General features: G+C 24.3%; 1 protein-coding gene across 5 annotated transcripts in view; it reads right to left on the bottom strand.

The window, feature by feature from the left end:
* Window positions 1-19868, bottom strand: part of Btk (tyrosine-protein kinase Btk29A) — a 561740-nt gene that overhangs the window by 271283 nt on the left and 270589 nt on the right. For all 5 annotated transcript variants that reach the window (XM_075296470.1, XM_075296471.1, XM_075296474.1 and 2 more), the window contains exon 5: window positions 10683-10829. In XM_075296470.1, coding sequence (XP_075152585.1) covers window positions 10683-10829 — 147 coding nt within the window. The remainder of the gene's footprint in view (window positions 1-10682; window positions 10830-19868) is intronic.

Genomic DNA, 19868 nt, shown 5'->3' with positions numbered 1-19868 from the left:
TTGATAATATTTTCTTTATTTTAAAATTGTTTTTATAGAAAACATTTTTTTTATAGACAATTTTTTTAGTAAACTTTTGATAAAAGAAAAAAAAATGTCATAAAAATTCCTTTATAGCAAATGTTTTCTACAATTTCTTCTAAGCAAATTTTCTAAGTAGAAAATTTTTGATAAAATTTTCTTAGTAGACAACTTTTGATAAAATTTTCTGTCTTGAAAATTTTTGATGAAATTTTCTGTATTGAAAATTTTTAATAAAATTTTTTGTATAGAAAATTTTTAATAAAATTTTCTGTATAGCAAATTGTTGATACATTTTTTTATAGAAAATTTTTGATAAAACTTTATTTATAGAAAATGTTTGATAAAACTTTTTTATAGAAAATTTTAAAATTGTTTTTATAAAAAAAAAATTGTGATAACATTTTCTTCATAGAAAATTTTTGATAACTTCTTTTTTATAGAAAATTTTTGATAATAATTTCTTTATAAAAAATGTTTGATAATAGTTTCTTCATAGAAAATTTTCTTTATGGAAAATTTTTGATAATTTTTTTTTTATAGAAAATTTTTGATAATTTTTTTATAGAAAATTTTTGATAAAATATTTTTTATAGAAAATTTTCTTTAAAGAAAATTTTTGATAAAAATTTCTTTATAGAAAACTTTTGATAATATTTTCTTTATAGAAAATTTTTGATTTTTTTTTAGAAAATTTTTGACAAAACCTTCTTTATTGAAAATGTTTGATAAAACTTTTTTATAGAAAATTTTAAAATTGTTTCTATAAAAACATATTTTGATAACATTTTCTTTATACAAAATTTTTGATAATTTCTTTTTGATAGAAAATTTTTGATAAAATTTTCTTTATAGAAATTTTTTGATAAAAATATCTTTATAGAAAATTTTTTGATATTTTCTTTATAGAAAATTTGTGATAATTTTTTTTTTAATAGTTTTTATAAAAACAAATTTGATAACATTCTCTTTATACAAAATTTTTGATAATTTCTTTTTTGTAGACAATTTTTGATAAAAATTTCTTTATATAAATTTTTTGATAAAAATCTCTTAATAGAAAATTTTTGATATTTTCTTTATAGAAAATTTGTGATAACTTTTTTTCATAAAAATTCCTTTATAGCAAATTTTTCCTGCAACTTCCTCTCACGAAATTTTTTATAAAATATCCTCTATAGCAAACTTTTAATGATAAAATTTCCTATGTTAAAATTTGTTTGACAAAACCTTTTGTATAGAAAAAAAATTGGTACAATTTTTTGTATGGACAAATTCTTGACAAAATGTAATAAAGGGTGATTTGTTAAGAGCTTGATAACTTTAAAAAAAAAAACGCATAAAATTTGCAAAATCTCATCGGTTCTTTATTTGAAACGTTAGATTGGTCCATGACATTTACTTTTTGAAGATAATTTCATTTAAATGTTGACCGCGGCTGCGTCTTAGGTGGTCCATTCGGAAAGTCCAATTTTGGGCAACTTTTTCGAGCATTTCGGCCGGAATAGCCCGAATTTCTTCGGAAATGTTGTCTTCCAAAGCTGGAATAGTTGCTGGCTTATTTCTGTAGACTTTAGACTTGACGTAGCCCCACAAAAAATAGTCTAAAGGCGTCAAATCGCATGATCTTGGTGGCCAACTTACCGGTCCATTTCTTGAGATGAATTGTTCTCCGAAGTTTTCCCTCAAAATGGCCATAGAATCGCGAGCTGTGTGGCATGTAGCGCCATCTTGTTGAAACCACATGTCAACCAAGTTCAGTTCTTCCATTTTTGGCAACAAAAAGATTGTTAGCATCGAACGATAGCGATCGCCATTCACCGTAACGTTGCGTCCAACAGCATCTTTGAAAAAATACGGTCCAATGATTCCACCAGCGTACAAACCACACCAAACAGTGCATTTTTCGGGATGCATGGGCAGTTCTTGAACGGCTTCTGGTTGCTCTTCACTCCAAATGCGGCAATTTTGCTTATTTACGTAGCCATTCAACCAGAAATGAGCCTCATCGCTGAACAAAATTTGTCGATAAAAAAGCGGATTTTCTGCCAACTTTTCTAGGGCCCATTCACTGAAAATTCGACGTTGTGGCAGATCGTTCGGCTATTCATGATGAAATGTCAAAGCATACTGAGCATCTTTCTCTTTGACACCATGTCTGAAATCCCACGTGATCTGTCAAATACTAATGCATGAAAATCCTAACCTTAAAAGAATCACCCTTTAGAAGGAAATCTATATAGGAAATTTTTAAGAAAATTAAAAAAAAAATGTTTAAAACATTTTTAAAACAGAAAATTTGTAATAAAATATTCTACAATGAAATTTTCTTGCACAGAAAGATAAATTTTAATAAATTTGTCTACACAGGGAATCTAAAGGTATCTTAGGTTGTAAATATGGTATTTTTGATAAATGTACCTTAATCATTACACTGCCTACATTTTCCGGCATTTATATTTTCAGGAATCTAAAAAAAACTCTTTCTGCACGCATGTAGGATGAACTTACCGAAGTAACCAAGTTTTACAAGAGATATTTTCTCTTATGTCTTCAATGTTGTTTGATGTTTTCAATTGGCTGTCATCAAAAAGAAGAAATGTCAAATTGTGCATTAAATTTAGCTCCTATTGTATTCCAACATTTGAGATAGGGGTGTTGCAAACAGCCACCATGCAAATGGATTTTCGATGTAACATTTGTGAAAAATCCTAGTATACAAAAACGCATGTGTTTAGAAAAATAAGCCATATCTTATTTCAAGTATAACACATGAGTTCGGTAAAAACGCATGTCAGATGATATCGACGAATGTCTGCGAGGATGAATAAAGTCATGGTGTTTTGACATGACAAGTACAGACAGCGTAAATCCTATGCAGATGCAGAGTGAAATGCATTTACACCATTTGACAAGTGACAATTGTACTTCAGTGTCATTTTCTTATTCATAATTTGTTCTCATACTAAAAACACGAACACCGTGGCTATGCAATTGTTAAAATATTGTTAACGTTGATGTTAATGGCGAAGACAACGAATTAACAGAGGATATTATTTTTAAAAAATCAATTTGCTCCATTATCAATGTCGCAAACTTCAATAACAAAAATTTCAACAAAAATTTGCTATAACAAACAATTTGTGGACAAATTTTTATACCATAAATTTCCTTTTTAGAATGTTTTCTCAATAGAAAAAATTATAAAATTTAGTCAATATTTTTCGTAAAATTTTCTTAATAGTCTTTTTGCATAAAAATAAAAAATATTTTCTATAGAAAATGTTCTCTGTAGAAAAGTTTTCAAAACATGTTCTCCTTAGAAAATTTTATTTATTTCATAAAATTTAAAAATAAAATTTTCTGTATGGAAAATTTTCCATAAAATTTGCTGTATAGAAATTCTGTGTAGAAAATTTTAAATAATTTTTTTTTGTATAGAAAATTTTTCATAAATTTATCTCTATAGAAAATTTTTCATAAAATTTTCTTTACGAGTATAGGAAGTTGCTCATAAAATCTTCTCCATATTTTTTTTTTTCAAAACAAATTTTCTTTATGGAAAATTTTCATAAATTTTTCTTTATGGAAAATTTTTAAAAACTGTTCTCTATACAAAATTTTTCTCTACAAAATTTTTTAAGGCAAATTTAGAACAAAATTTTGGAAGTTGCTCATAAAATCTTCTACATATTTTTTTTTTCAAAACAAATTTTCTTTATGGAAAATTTTCATAAATTTTTCTTTATGGAAAATTTTTAAAAACTGTTCTCTATACAAAATTTTTCTCTACAAAATTTTTTTAAGGCAAATTTAGAACAAAATTTTGTCTATAGAAAATTTGTCACAAAAATTTTATAGAAAAAAATTTTATACAGAAACTTTTAGAAAAATTTTACTATTTATGAGTCACATGATTATGAATCGTAAAATGCCACTTTTGTAATATTTAACGTTTCCTTCTTTAGCCTCAAGTACTTCCTTAATCCCATGACTAATGGGTGAGAAGAAAAGCGTTTATCCTAAACACATTTTAATGGATTTTTGCAAAACGTAAAAATGTTGGTCGATTTGCAATAAATAAAGACAAATCCAAAGTAATTTGCAGTTTGACGGCAACATAAGTTGCACAACCTCCACCTTTAGATGTGAAACGAAATGCACCAGAGTGTTGTGGCAAACACTTTGGACCAATGCATCGCAAAATTTGCGAGATTTTATTTTTAAAATCTGACGCACGGATGCATGCATCCATCCATGACCAACTTACTATGAAAATTACGACTCTATTGAATATGGGTGGGTTGCTTGGAATATGCTTCGGGGTGTGTTCTATGATGGAAAAATTATTTCTGGAAATAAAAAAACATGCAGTTCCATCATCTTTGGATTTTTGTGCTTATACAGCACAGTAGCTTGTCGAAACCACATCCAATAGCTTGAAATGACACCAGCGCAAAATGACGAAATTTCGTCTTTACTTCCATGCAATGCAGTACAACCATGACCAAAGTGATTTATGCCCAATCTTGCATTAACATGCTTGCCAAGGTACATCATCATCACAAGGATATATGGAGTTACGCACTGTGTGTGCTCCATTAGTTAGTTAGCTACTGTTCCAAAGACCAATTCCGCAAAATGGACCCCTGAACTGTTGCAACACAAGCTATGGGAGAAGTAATTTTCTATCTATGACATAAGGAAAGAGTAAGGGCTATGCTGGTCTTATGAAAAATATGTTGTGCCTTACTCTTGTCACATACCTATAGCAAATTACTTATGAGGTGGTGGTACATCAAAAGATTCTGCCAGAAAAAAAATTAAAATGGTTCATATACAAAAGAAGGAACAGATTTGGTGTGAAAAAATTTCTATAGAATATTTTTCAAAAAAAAAAAAACAATATGAATACTATATATCACAAAATTTTATCTTTTCGTAAAAATTTCTATTGAAAACTTTTTATAAAATTTTCTCTATAATAAATTTTTCATAATTTTTTTTTATAAAAAATAGAAAATTATTCAAAAAATTTTCACTATAGAAAATTTTTCGTTACATAAAATTTTCTCTACACAATATTTTTCATACAATTTTTTCTATAGAAAATTTTTTATAAAATTTTCTCTATAGAAAATTTTTTATAAAATGTTCACTATAGAAAATTTTTCATTAGATAAAATTTTCTCTACACAATATTTTTCATACAATTTTCTCTATAGAAATTTTTTTATAAAATTTCTATAGAATATTTTTCAAAAAAAAAAAAACAATATGAATACTATATATCACAAAATTTTATCTTTTCGTAAAAATTTCTATTGAAACCTTTTATAAAATTTTCTCTATAATAAATTTTTCATAATTTTTTTTTTATAAAAAATAGAAAATTATTCATAAAATTTTCACTATAGAAAATTTTTCGTTACATAAAATTTTCTCTACACAATATTTTTCATACAATTTTTTCTATAGAAAATTTTTTATAAAATTTTCTCTATAGAAAATTTTTTATAAAATGTTCACTATAGAAAATTTTTCATTAGATAAAATTTTCTCTACACAATATTTTTCATACAATTTTCTCTATAGAAAATTTTTTATAAAATTTTCTCTATAGAAATTTTTTTATAAAATTTTCTCTATATATAATTTTTTATCAAATTTTCTGCATAGACATTTTTTCATAAAACTGTCTCTATAGAAAATTTTTCATAAAATATTCTCTATAGAAAATTTTTCATAAAAATTCATAAAATTTTCCCTATAGAAAATTTTTCATAAAATATTCTCTATAGAAAATTTTTCATAAAATTTTCTCTATATGTTTCATAAAATTTTCCCTTAGAAAATTTTTCATAAAATATTCTCTATAGAAAACTTCTTCATAAAATTTTCTACATAGAAAATTTTTCATAAAATTTTCTCTATAGGAAATTATTCATAAAGTTTTCTCTATAGAAAATTTTTCGTTTCATACAATTTTCGCTATAGAATATTTTGTATAAAATTTTCTCTATAGAAAAATTTTTTATTTCATGAAATTTCTCTATAGAATATATTTCATAAAATTTTCTCTACACAATATTTTTCATAAAATTTTCTCTATAGAAAATTTTTCATAAAATATTCTCTATATTCTCTATTTTTCATAAAATGTACTCTATAAATTTTTCATAAAATTGTATCCATAGAAAATTTTTCATAAAATTTTCTCTATAGAAGTTTTCATAAAATGTTCTTTATAGAAAATTTTTTCATATACTTTTCTCTATAGAAAAATTTTCATAAAATTTTCTCTATAGAAAATGTTTCATAAAAAAAATTTTCTCTATATGTTTCATAGAATTTTCTCTATAGAAAATGTTTCATAAAATTTTCTCTGTAGAGAAAAAATAAAAATATAAAATTTTCCTTATAGAAAATTTTTCATAAAATATTCTCTATAGAAAATTTTTCATCAAATATTCTCTATAGAAAATTTTTCATACAATTTTCTCCATAGAAAATTTTTCATAAAATTTTCTATATCGAAAATGTTTCGTTTCATAAAATTTTTGCTACACAGAAAGAAATTTCCGTAGTTAAACTAACGCTAAATTTAACTTATTTTTATTGGAAAAAAATTATTTGCTTGTAGTTAAATTTTATTATTTTTATCGAAATTTTCCACAAATTTTCAAAAATTTTATGAACTACGTGAACGTGAGTATAATGTTCAATGACCGTACACATAAGTTCAATATGAACTAAAACAAATGAACATTTTCGTACGATTCCCAAAAATAGTACGAATGAACTACTGTATGGTTAAAATGGTTATGATTTGGCGCCAATGATTTTCTTCTTTACTTTTAGTTCATTTTTTCTTCTATGAGATGATGTAATTTCGTGAACTGCAGTTAAAAAGTACAACAGGGCATTAAAATTTCCTGGTTTTAACAACGCTTTGTGGAAATCTAAAATGTGGAGTAAAATTTAGTTCAATTTTCGTGCGTGATAGTTCATTCTTCCTATAAAACAGTTCACTTTTTTTTCGGTGTATAGAATATTTTTTATAAAATTTTCTCTATAGCAAATTTTTTATTTCATGTAATTTCTCTATAGAATATATTTCAAAAAATTTTCTCTATAGAACATTTTTCATAAAAATTCATAAAATTTTCCCTATAGAAAATTGTTCATAAAATATTCTCTATAGAAAATTTTTAATAAAATTTTCTCCATAGAAAATTTTTCATAAAATTTTCGCTATACAAAATTATTCATAAAATTTTCTCTATAGAAAATTTTTCATTTCATAAAATTTTCTCTACACAATATTTTTCATATCTATAGAAAACTTTTTATAAAATTTTCTCTATAGAAAATTTTTCATAAAATTTTCTCTATAGAAAATTTTGCATAAAATATTCTCTATAGAAAATGTTTAATAAAATTTTCTCTATAGAACATTTTTAATAAAATTTTCTCCATATGTTTCATAAAATTTTCTCTATAGAAAATTTTTCATACAAATTCATAAAATTTTCCCTATCGAAAATTGTCCATAAAATATTCTCTATTGAAAATTTTTCATAAAATTTTCTCCATAGAAAATTTTTCATAAAGTTTTCGCTATAGAAATTTTTTCATAAAATTTTCTCTATAGAAAATTTGTCATAAAATATTCTCTATAGAAAATTTTTCATAAAATTTTCTCTATATAAAATTTTTAATAAATTTTTCTCTATATGTTTCATGAAATTTTTCGTTTTATAAAATTTTCGCTATAGAATATTTTTTATAAAATTTTCTCTATAGAAAATTTCTTATTTCATGAAATTTATCTATAGGATATATTTCATAAAATTTTCTCTACACAATATTTTTCATAACATTTCCTATATAGAAAATTTTTCATAAAATATTCTCTACAGAAATTTTTTCATAAAATTTTCCCTATAGAAGATTTTTCATAAAATTTTCTCTATATGTTTCATAAAATTTTCTTTATAGAAAATTATTCATAAAATATTCTCTATAGAAAATTTTTCATAAAATTTTCTCTATAGAAAATTTTTCATACAATTTTCTCTATAGAAAATTTTTCAAAAAATTTTATTTTTCATAAACTTTTCTCTATAGAAAATTTTTCATAAAATTTTTTATAAAATTTTCTCTATAGAAAATGTTTCATAAAATTTTCTCTATCGAAAATTTTTTATAAAATTTTCTCTATAGAAAATGTTTCATAAAATTTTCCCTATGGTAAATTTTTCATAAAATATTCTCTATAGAAAATTTTTCATAAAAGTTTCTCCATGGAAATTTTTTCATAAAATTTTCTCTATAGAAAATTATTAATAAAATGTTCTCTATAGAAAACTTTTTATTTCATAAAATTTTCGCTATAGAATATTTTTTATCAAATTTTTTATTTCATGAAATTTCTATTTATTCCATTTTATAAAATTTTCTATATAGAAAAATTTTCATAAAATATTCTCTATAGAAAATTTTTCATAAAATATTCTCTATAGAAAATTTTTCATAAAATTTTCTCTATAGAAAATGTTTCATAAAATTTTCTCTATAGAAAATTTTTCATAAAATTTTCTCTATAGAAAATTTTTCATAAAATATTCTCTATAGAAAATTTTTCATACAATTTTCTCTATAGAAAATTTTTCATACAATTTTCTCTATAGAAAATTTTTCAAAAAATTTTATTTTTCATAAACTTTTCTCTATAGAAAATTTTTCATAAAATTTTTTATAAAATTTTCTCTATAGAAAATGTTTCATAAAATTTTCTCTATCGAAAATTTTTTATAAAATTTTCTCTATAGAAAATGTTTCATAAAATTTTCCCTATGGTAAATTTTTCATAAAAGTTTCTCCATGGAAATTTTTTCATAAAATTTTCTCTATAGAAAATTATTCATAAAATGTTCTCTATAGAAAACATTTTATTTCATAAAATTTTCGCTATAGAATATTTTTTATCAAATTTTTTATTTCATGAAATTTCTATATATTCCATTTTATAAAATTTTCTCTATAGAAAATGTTTCATAAAATTTTCTCTATAGAAAATTTTTCATAAAATTTTCTCTATAGAAAATTTTTCATAAAATATTCTCTATAGAAAATTTTTCATAAAATTTTCTCTACAGAAAATTTTTCATACAATTTTCTCTATAGAAAATATTTCATAAAATTTTCTTTTTTATAAACTTTTGTCTATAGAAAATTTTTCATGTAGTTTCTCTATAGAAAATTTTTCATAAAATTTTCTCTATAAAAAAATTTTCATAAAATTTTTTCTATAGAAAATTTTTCATAAAATTTTCTTTATAAAAAATTTTTCATAACATTTTCTCTATAGAAAATTTTATAAAAATCCCAAGATGGTCTTCACATCATTTTTGCAGACACTATAAGAGAGTACGAACAAAAAATTTTCTATATAGATTTTTTTCAAGTGTTTTCTTTAGATTTTTTTTCATAACTTTTTAGCTATAGAAAATATTTCATACATTTTTTTCATAAAATTTTCTCAGTAGAAAATTTTTCATAATTTTTTAGCTATAGAAAATATTTCATAAATTTTTTTCTATAGAAAACTTATTGTAAAAATTTTTGTATAGGAAATTTCTAAAATTTTTTTAGCTATAGAAAATATTTCATAATTTTTTTTTTATAGAAAACTTTTTGCATACATTTTTCGTAAACATTTTTATATAAGTTTGGTATTTTTATAAAAGCTTGTTAAAAAATGAACACCCTTTTTAAAATTTATTAAAACTTCTAAGATGATCTTCACAACATTTTTGCAGACACTATAAGAGAATACAAACAAAAACTTTTATAGAAATGAAAAGAAGTCCAATGAATATTACTTTTGTAAGTGAGATGGAAAAATTCGTTGTGGTCATAAATTTTCTTCGTTTTAGGATTTTCTTTACAGGGAATAGTTTTCATTTCCCATTTTTGTTTGAGGAGCATGATAGTCAGAAAAACAAAAATATTGAAGGCCTATGGAGGGAGGTCATAAAGACCACAAAGTGCAAGAAAAGGAGAAAACAAAAATAATAATAATAATTTGTAATACAAATGGAATGAAGTGGCATGGAATGAATATCGAAACTCGACACTAACAAATGATGATTTGATTTTTCAGAGGAGAAGAAAAAAACACCGACACAAAAGAAGGTAAAACTCAAGAAAACCAAATTTGTGATGTATGGCACGCATTTCCTGCTTAAGAGAGCTAACACCACCACCAGCAACCAAGAAAAATTTGGATTGATTGCCCTAATCCAGACAGCTATTCTGAGGTTAGTCAAACCAGTGGAGGTAAATGCGGTATCCCTTATAGTGATGGGCTTCCCAAAGGGTCTTCTTGTCTTATTTTCTTTTCTAGGATTTACCTTGTCTCAATCGACGAATGAGATTGGTGAGAATTTTAAATCGTTGACCGATTAGGAACAAATGATGTAGAAAATTCTGTATTTATACAGGTGCAGTAGTTAAGCAAACAAGACAGAACAACAGGAGGTGGTATAATAGACCACACTCCATGGTTATAAGTGTATGTACTCTAATAAATTGATATTTTCTCATATAATTCCTTTGCAACTGGTTAGTAAAAAATATGGCCATGGGATACTTACTTGGATTATTGTTGGTTTCTCGCCAATGTGTGGCCGCTTGACATCCAAATGTTTGTCGACTTATCCCTTTACAACAGGACCATCGTTTACCCGACCATAGACCAGGATGAAAACGATAAGCTTTTGGCGTATTTGTATCTTCACTAACTGCAATTGATAAAGTGAAATTTTTAACTTAATATTTAAGGATTTAAAATTTTTAGTTTAATTTTTAAAATCCAGCAAAGCAAAATTTTTTACTATTAAAGTAAAATAAGTAAATTTAATAAAATTATAATATTATTAAATACAATTATATAATGCTAATCATACATTAACTTTTCAATGAAATCGCTTTGTCCTTACTGTTAAGTGATTTGACTTACAAATTAGTATCTTTAGATGAACGAAAACTTAATTTGACTAAGGTCAACTTGACTGTAATAACTACAAAGAAAACAAGCATTTAAAAATTGGACATGTTTTTCAATACTTTGTATTAAAGAACTTCTATCGAAAATTTTCTCAAATGTTTATTTCTATAGCAAATTGTCTCATAATTTTATTTCTATAGATAGTTCTCTCAAAATTTTATTTCTATAAAAAATTTTCTCAAATTTTTTTTTCTATAGAAAATTTTCTCAAAATTTCTATAATTAATTTATATAATAAATTTTGTCAACAGTTTGTTTCTATAAGAAATTTTGTCAAAAATTTATTTCTATAGAAAATTTTGCCAAAAATTTATTTCTATAGAAAATTTTGCCAAAAATTTATTTCTGTAGAAAATTTTGCCAAAATTTTATTTCTATAGAAAATTTTCTCAAAATGTTATTTCTATAGAAAATTTTGTCAAAATTTTATTTCTGTAAGAAATTTTGTCAAAATTTTATATATATAGAAAATTTTGCCAAAATTTTGCATCTATAGAAAATTTTGTCGAAATTTTATTTCTATAGAAAAAACAATATTGTCAAAATTTTATTTCTATAGAAAATTTTGTCAAAAATTTATTTCTATGTAAAATTTTGTCAAAATTATATTTCTGTAGAAAATTTTGTCAAAATTTTAGTTCTATAGAAAACATTGTCAAAATTTTATTTCTATAGAAAATGTCGTCAAAATATATTTCCATAGAAAGTTTTGTCAAAATTTTATTTTTACAGAAATTTTGTCAAAATGTAATTTCTGTGGAAAATCCTGTCAAAATTTTATTTCTATAGAAAATTTTGTCAAAATTTTATTAAAAAAAAATTCGTCAAAATTTTTTTTCTATAGAAAATTTTGTCAAAGTTTTATTTTTGAAAAAAATTTTGTCAAAGTTTTATTTTTGAAGAAAATTTTGTCAAAATTTTATTTCTATAGAAAATTTTTTCAAAATTTTATTTCTATAGAAAATTTTGTCAAAATTGTATTTCTATAGAAAATTTTGTCAAAATTTCATTTCTGTAGAAAATTTTGTCAAAATTTCATTTCTATAAAAAAATTTTGTCAAAATTTTATTTCTACAGAAAATTTTAACAACATTTTATTTCTATAAACAAATTTGTCAAAATTTTATTTCTATAGAAAATTTTGTCAAAATTTTATTTCTATCAGAAATTTTTTCAAAATTATATTTATATAGAAAATTTTGCCAAAATTTTGCATCTGTAGAAAATGTTGTCAAAATTGTATTTCTATAGAAAAAAACAATATTGTCAACATTTTATTTCTATAGAAAATTTTGTCAAAAATTTATTTCTGTGTAAAATTTTGTCAAAATAAAAGTAAAAAAAATTTTAGTTCTATAAGAAATTTATCAAACTTTTATTTCTATAGACAATTTGTTCAAAATTTTATTTCTATAAGAAATTTTGTCAAAATTACATTTCTATAGAAAATTTTGCTAAAATTTTGCATCTATAGAAAATTTTGTCGAAATTATATTTATATAGAAGATTTGCCAAAATTTTGCATCTATAGAAAATTTTGTCAAAATTTTATTTCTATAGAAAAAAACAATATTGTCAACATTTTATTTCTATAGAAAATTTTGTCAAAAATTTATTTCTGTGTAAAATTTTGTAAAAATAAAATTTAAAAAAAAATTTATTTCTATAAGAAATTTATCAAACTTTTATTTCTATAGAAAATTTGTTCAAAATTTTATTTCTATAAGAAATTTTGTCAAAATTACATTTCTATAGAAAATTTTGTCGAAACTGTATTTCTATAGAAAAAAACAATATTGTCAAAATGTTATTTCTATAGAAAATTTTGTCAAAATTTTATTTCTATAGAAAATTTTGTCAAAATTTTATTTCTACAGAAAATTTTGTCAAAATTTTATTTCTATAGAAAATTTTGTCAAAATTTTATTTCTATAGAAAATTTTGTCAAAATTTTATTTCTATAGAAAATTTTGTCAAAATTTTATTTCTATAGAAAATTTTGTCAAAATTTTATTTCTATAGAATATTTTGTCAAAATTTTATTTCTATAAGAAATTTTGCCAAATTATTTTTCTATAGAAAATTTTGCATCTACGGAAAATTTTGCCAAAATTTTGCATCTATAGAAAATTTTGTCAAAATTTTATTTCTATAGAAAATTTTGTCAAAAATTTATTTCTATGTAAAATTTTGTAAAAATTATATTTCTGTAGAAAATTTTGTCAAAATTTTAGTTCTATAGAAAACTTTGTCAAAATTTTATTTCTATAGGAAATGTCGTCAAAATTATATTTCGCGAAAATTTCATTTCTATAGAAAATTTCGTCAAAATTTTATTTCTATAGAAAATTTTGTCAAAATTTTGTTTCTATAAGAAATTTTGTCAAAATGTCATTTCTATAAGAAATTTTGTCAAAATTTTATTTCTATAGAAACTTTGGTCAAAATTTTATTTTTATAGAAAATTTTGTCAATATTTTATTTCTATAGCAAATATTTTCCAAAGTTTATTTCTAAAGAAATTGTCAAAATTTTATTTCTATAAGAAATTGTGCCAAATTATTTTTTTATAGAAAATTTTGTCAAAATTTTGCATCTATAGAAAATTTTGTCAAAATTTTATTTCTATAGAAAAATACAATATTGTCAAAATTTTATTTCTATAGAAAATTTTGTCAAAAATTTATTTCTATGTAAAATTTTGTCAAAATTATATTTCTGTAGAAAATTTTGTCAAAATTTTATTTGTATAAGAAATTTTGACAAAATGTCATTTCTATAAGAAATTTCGTCAAAATTTTATTTCGATAGAAACTTTGGTCAACATTTTATTTCTATAGAAAATTTTGTCAAAAGCCGGCTATCAATGTAAAACCTTTTTTCGGAGGGTTCAAGTGTGGTTTTTGTTGGGTTTAATAAACTGCCTGAATTTATTCTGATAATTGGTTGATAGTTTTGCTGCAAGTAGAGGATGCTGATGAGGAATGTGGTAATTCCGAAACGTGCGTCCATCCAACCATCTTGCAGTCTATAGGGCTTTGCCCAAATAAATTTGACAAACATTCTTTTCCTCTGTTGGTTAAGCTACTCTTGTAGTTTAGTCAATGTATGGTTTTAAGCTGAAATAAAAAACAACAACAATGCTTAAAGAACAAAACCAACAATAACAAAACAAAACAAATGGAAAAAGAAGAGGAGGCACGCTCAAAATAAACCCAGCCATGTGAATTCAAATCGATGATTTGACAGTGGCATAGGAAAAGAGATATGTTTGTTTCGAATTTATTTCGGCATAAGCCGGCTATCAATGTAAAACCTTTTTTCGGAGGGTTCAAGTGTGGTTTTTGTTGGGTTTAATAAACTGCCTGAATTTATTCTGATAATTGGTTGATAGTTTTGCTGCAAGTAGAGGATGCTGATGAGGAATGTGGTAATTCCGAAACGTGCGTCCATCCAACCATCTTGCAGTCTATAGGGCTTTGCCCAAATAAATTTGACAAACATTCTTTTCCTCTGTTGGTTAAGCTACTCTTGTAGTTTAGTCAATGTATGGTTTTAAGCTGAAATAAAAAACAACAACAATGCTTAAAGAACAAAACCAACAATAACAAAACAAAACAAATGGAAAAATTTTATTTCTATAGAAAATTTTGTCAAAATTTTATTTCTATAGAAAATTTTTTCAAAATTTTATTTCTATGGAAAATTTTGTCAACATTTTATTTCTATAGAAAATTTTGTCAAAAAAATTTATATACGAGTATTCTATTTTAAACTGAAGTAATTCATTTATTGGAGAGGAATAAGTTGCAAAAGCTACCAAAACATCAAATATTCTACCAATCCACCAAACCGTAAAAAATCTGCCATTTCAAAATTGATTTAATCTTCTTTTGAATACATATAGAAAAACTATAAGCATAAATAACATTTTTAGAGAGTAATTAAAACAAAATCCATAGTTCACAATAACAAATAATACTGTATTCAAAATAATCACTTAAATTTTTTAAGAACTAGTTTATGATTACATGGTAGGTAGCTTAATGGGATTTCTTTTATCTAAGAAGCTATCTATGGTTTCCTCGTAAAACCTACACAAACTTAAAAAAATACATGTATTTTAATATTGAAGGAACTTTCCCTTGATCTAGGAAAATAATGTGTCAAAGAATTTTTCAATACCATTTTACGGATCCATAAAAATTGTTCACTATTCGATGAATGGTAAACATTAAGATTCTACAATCCCGCCCTATTATAACCATTTAGAGATGAATGGAAAATTTATTAAACTTTTTAGTATGAACATTTCCAATAAAATATCAATAAAACAGAGGGAGGAGAGAAAAAAACAGAAGACAACTATTTAGAAGAAAAAAAGAGATAATCATTAAAAACAAACCTCTAGAAATAAAAATTAAATTTTGTTAAAATGAACCTCTAAGAAGTTACAAGACAACATAGCAATCCGTTGATGAAGATAAAGCGAAGCAGGAGTGATGGGGGAGTCAAGAATCATAAAAAAAACGTCTTTATGTTACCATCAACCATAGACAATGGGGCTTGAATTGAACCCTCTTCATGCCACACCAGATACAGGATTGGAAATTGGGTCAATACATAAACGAATAGTTCAAATTATCAAGAGTCAAAAGATCACGACATCTCAACCAGCATCAGCTCTCAGCTACATCATCATCATCAACACAGCAATCAGCAACAGTCGCCACGCCATAACACCAACAATGCCATAGCATAGCCACGGTTATGGAGTAGCTTCACCATCTTCACTCTAAGCATCAGCTATGCCATCATCTTAATCATCATTTGTGGCATCTTAAAAGAAAACCTATCGAAATGATTCTAACAAAACCAAAATCCAATCAAGTAAAGTCAGTTTTGGCCAATAAAGACTAGGGCGTAAGTTCCTTCATTGATGTAGCAAACAACCAGAAAAAAATGAGGCGGTTATAATAACAGTTAGGCAATTGTCGATGACTTAAGCAAGTGTACAACGGAATCGATGCGAATTTTATAGTAAACAATGCACACACACAGAAGGGGAGTGTTTCCCATGTGAAATAAAGATTTTCCGTTTCCGCCTTATTAAGTTTAAATGAATCGTAAAGACAAAGCTGCACACAGAGAAAAATAAATCTTTTCAAATTTTGCCATTGGTATAACGAAAATGTACATTAATAGTGCGAAATATTCTGTAATTAAATGGAACTAATCATTACAATAACAAAACCATCCATTGAAACTTTAATTTCGACTCTCGTATGGTGGTTTCAGATAACCCACGACTGTACCACAATAATCTCTGATTTTTTTGTTTTTTGCCGAGTGGAACCAATTGAAACTGATTTAGTATTTTTTTACACATTTTAGGAAATTCAAAGTAAAGAAAATTCAAGTCAATTCTAACATAGTACAGTGTGGCAATATGAAAAGGATTTTCATCAAAGTTGTTTTAAAAGTAAATTAAATTTAGAAGGCATATACTGACATCACGTACTAAATTCGAACCGAATAGGATGAATTATTCTCCTTCTAGAGGCTGCGTAAGTCAAATCTGGGGATCGGATGAAATTTGCTTCTGCAAGAGTTTCCGAAAGTCAAATCTGAGGTAAATGTTTGCATTATTGTTACAGAGCTTCTACTAACATCACGTGACAAATTTCAAATGGATCAAATGAAAGTTGTCCTTCCAAGAGACTGCGGAAATCAAATATGCGGGTCGGTTAAAATGGGTGCTTATATACCGATATCGGCCGGTTTGTTAAATTGCTTATACTGACATTACGTTTCAAATTTCAATCGAATCGGATGAATTTTTATTCCTCTAAGGATCGGTTTATATGGAAACAACATATAATAATGGATCGATATGGACCAGTTTTATCATGCACTGCAAAAAACAGTGAACCCACCAGGAAAGAAAATTTTTGTTAATTTTAGAAAAATTGGATTAATTTTAGAAAATTTTACTGTAGTAGAAACTCAGATGTCACGCCGATTTTACAAAAATAAGTAAATAATTTTCAACAAATTCAAAAAAATTTATTGGACAAAATTTTTATTCATCTTACTAAAGAAAATTTCGTAGTTTGAAGGAAAAATTGGAGTTCAAAATTGCAAAAATGTCTTTGGTGCCATACGAAGTTCAAGATGGGCATATTATTGGTGAAATTTATAAATGAATGAAGAAATGAACTATTTTGTGTATAATTTTTTCCTCTGTTTTAGATAATTTAACTAACGTACGCAAAAAAATATTAAAGTCATGGAAACTTTCTTAACACGTAATAATTCCATGAACCAGAAGAAATTTAAATCGCTAAGATCCAATAAAATTTCAAATTTCTTAATTGACTTTGTGTTATTATTTTGATTGATTGTATCTGTATTGATTGTATCAATTAATTAATTTTAATTAAAATTTTAGAGAAAATCAATGATTTTTTAACGGAGTTTTATACCATTCACCACTACTGTGGTAAAGGGTATAATAAGTTTGTGCATTTGTATATAACGCCGAGAATGAATAGTCATAGACCCATCTTTTAGTTTACCGATCGGCTTAGAATTAAATTCTGAATCGATTTAACGATGTCCGTCTGTCTGTCTGTCTGTCTGTTGATGTATTTTTGTGTGCAAAGTCCAGCTCGCACTTTAAGTCCGATCGTCCTCAAATTTGGCATAGGGTCCTTTTTCGGCTTAAAGACGATCCCTATTGATTTTGGAAAAAATCATTTCAGATTTAGATATAGCTGCCATCAGGGCTGTGGAACCGGAGTCGGAGTCTGAAGATTTTGCTGGAGTCGGAGTCGTAAAAATTTTGCTCGACTCCGACTCCGGCTAAACCAAATTTTTTAAAACACTTCACATTTTTGTAACTAAGCAAGTGTTTACGCAAATTAGTTTCCATTGCGTTATTCATTCGATCAATGTACAGCATGATTGTAAATGAAATTTAACTTCAAATTACGGCTATCTTTTGATGTTTCCTAGAATGTTAGACTAGCAGATGGGCTGGATCGATCCATTTTAATACCCGAAATTATTATTTTTTTAATTTTATTTTAAGGCCATATACATATGTGGAATATTGACAGAAAATTTTTTCAAAGTTGTTTTTTATAGAAAATTTTGTCAAAATGTTATTTCTATAAAAAGTTTTGTCAAAATTTTATTTCTATAGGAAATTTTGTCAAAATTTTATTTCTATAAAAAATTTAGTCAAAATTTTATTACTATAGAAATATTTTTTTCTATAGAAAATTTAGTCAAAATTTTATTTCTATAGAAAATTGAGTCAAAATTTTGTTTCCATAGAATATTTTGCAAAATTTTATTTATATAGAAAATTTTGCAAAAGTATGTTTGTTACACAATTTTTTTTTTAATTTTATTTCTATTGATATTTTATTTCTATAACAATTTAAGTCAAAATTTTATTTCTATAGAAAATTTTGCTAAAATTTTATAGTAATAGATTTTTTATTAGAAAATTTGATCAAAATTTTATTTCTATAGAAAATTTTGCCAAAATTTTATAGTAATAAATTTTTTTATAAGAAAATTTTGTCAAAATTTAATTTCTATAGAAAATTTAGTTAAAATTTTGTTTCTGTAGAATATTTTGCAGAATTTTATTTACTACACAAACATTTTTCTAAAATTGTATTTTTATTGATAATTTTTTCAAAATTTTATTTCTATAAGAAAAAATTTTCAAATTTTATTTCTATAGCAAATTTTTTTTTTCTATATAAAATTTAGTCAAAATTTTGTTTGTATAGAATATGTTATTTTGCAAAATTTTATTTCTATAGAAAATTTTGCAAAATTTTGTTTGCTACACATATTTTTTTAATTGTATTTCTATTGATAACTTTTTCAAACTTTTGTTTCTATAAAAATTTTATTCAAAATTTTATTTCGATATATTTGGTCAAAATTTGATTTAAAAAAATACCAAAATTTTATTTCTATAGAAAATTTAGTCAAAATTTTGATTCTGTAGAAAAGTTTGCAAAATTTTATTTACTAGACAAAAATTTTTCCAAAATTGTATGCTCACTGATGCTCAAATTTTTCAATGAATGCATCATAAATGCATTTTTGTGAAATTGTCTAAACAATTATAAATATTTCCCAAATATTGCCCGAGATTTTGTAGAAGTCTGATTTGAGATTTTATCAAAATGTAGATCTAAATACAAAGTTGTGCAGAGTATATTATAATCGGCCTGCCCGACTTTAGACTTTCCTTGCATTTTTATTATTTTTGTTAAAATTGTGTTACGTCCCATAACGTTAGATTTAAATTTTAAGTACATAGATTTTGTAGAAGTATATACAATTTTTTTCTAAATCGATTCATATCCAAATTCATGCATATGGGAATATAAACCTTTATATAGCTAGCAACAAATTTAAAGGATTTGAAATAGTATCAATAATTTTGGTCCACCAATACATATGCTGTTGGTATCTTCTCATATTATGATGGGTACTTATATCATTATCTTATTTATTACACATTGCCCTAAATTTGAAATATAGAGTTCAATTGGCATCTAATGTGAAATTAAGACCTTTTTTTGCACACATAAATAAATACGATACTTTATATCGATTCACTTACGGTACCCCCACAATAGAACTACAAATTAGTGGTATTAAAATGAGATTTAGTTATATTACCCGGAGTCGACTCCGGAGTCGGAGTCGAGCTGATGAAAAATGCTGGAGTCGGAGTCGG

Source organism: Haematobia irritans, chromosome 2, assembly GCF_050003625.1.
Source record: "Haematobia irritans isolate KBUSLIRL chromosome 2, ASM5000362v1, whole genome shotgun sequence".
NCBI classification, from domain to species: domain Eukaryota; kingdom Metazoa; phylum Arthropoda; class Insecta; order Diptera; family Muscidae; genus Haematobia; species Haematobia irritans.
Note: the sequence above shows the minus strand (reverse complement) of the source record. Positions and strands in the feature narration are given on the sequence as shown.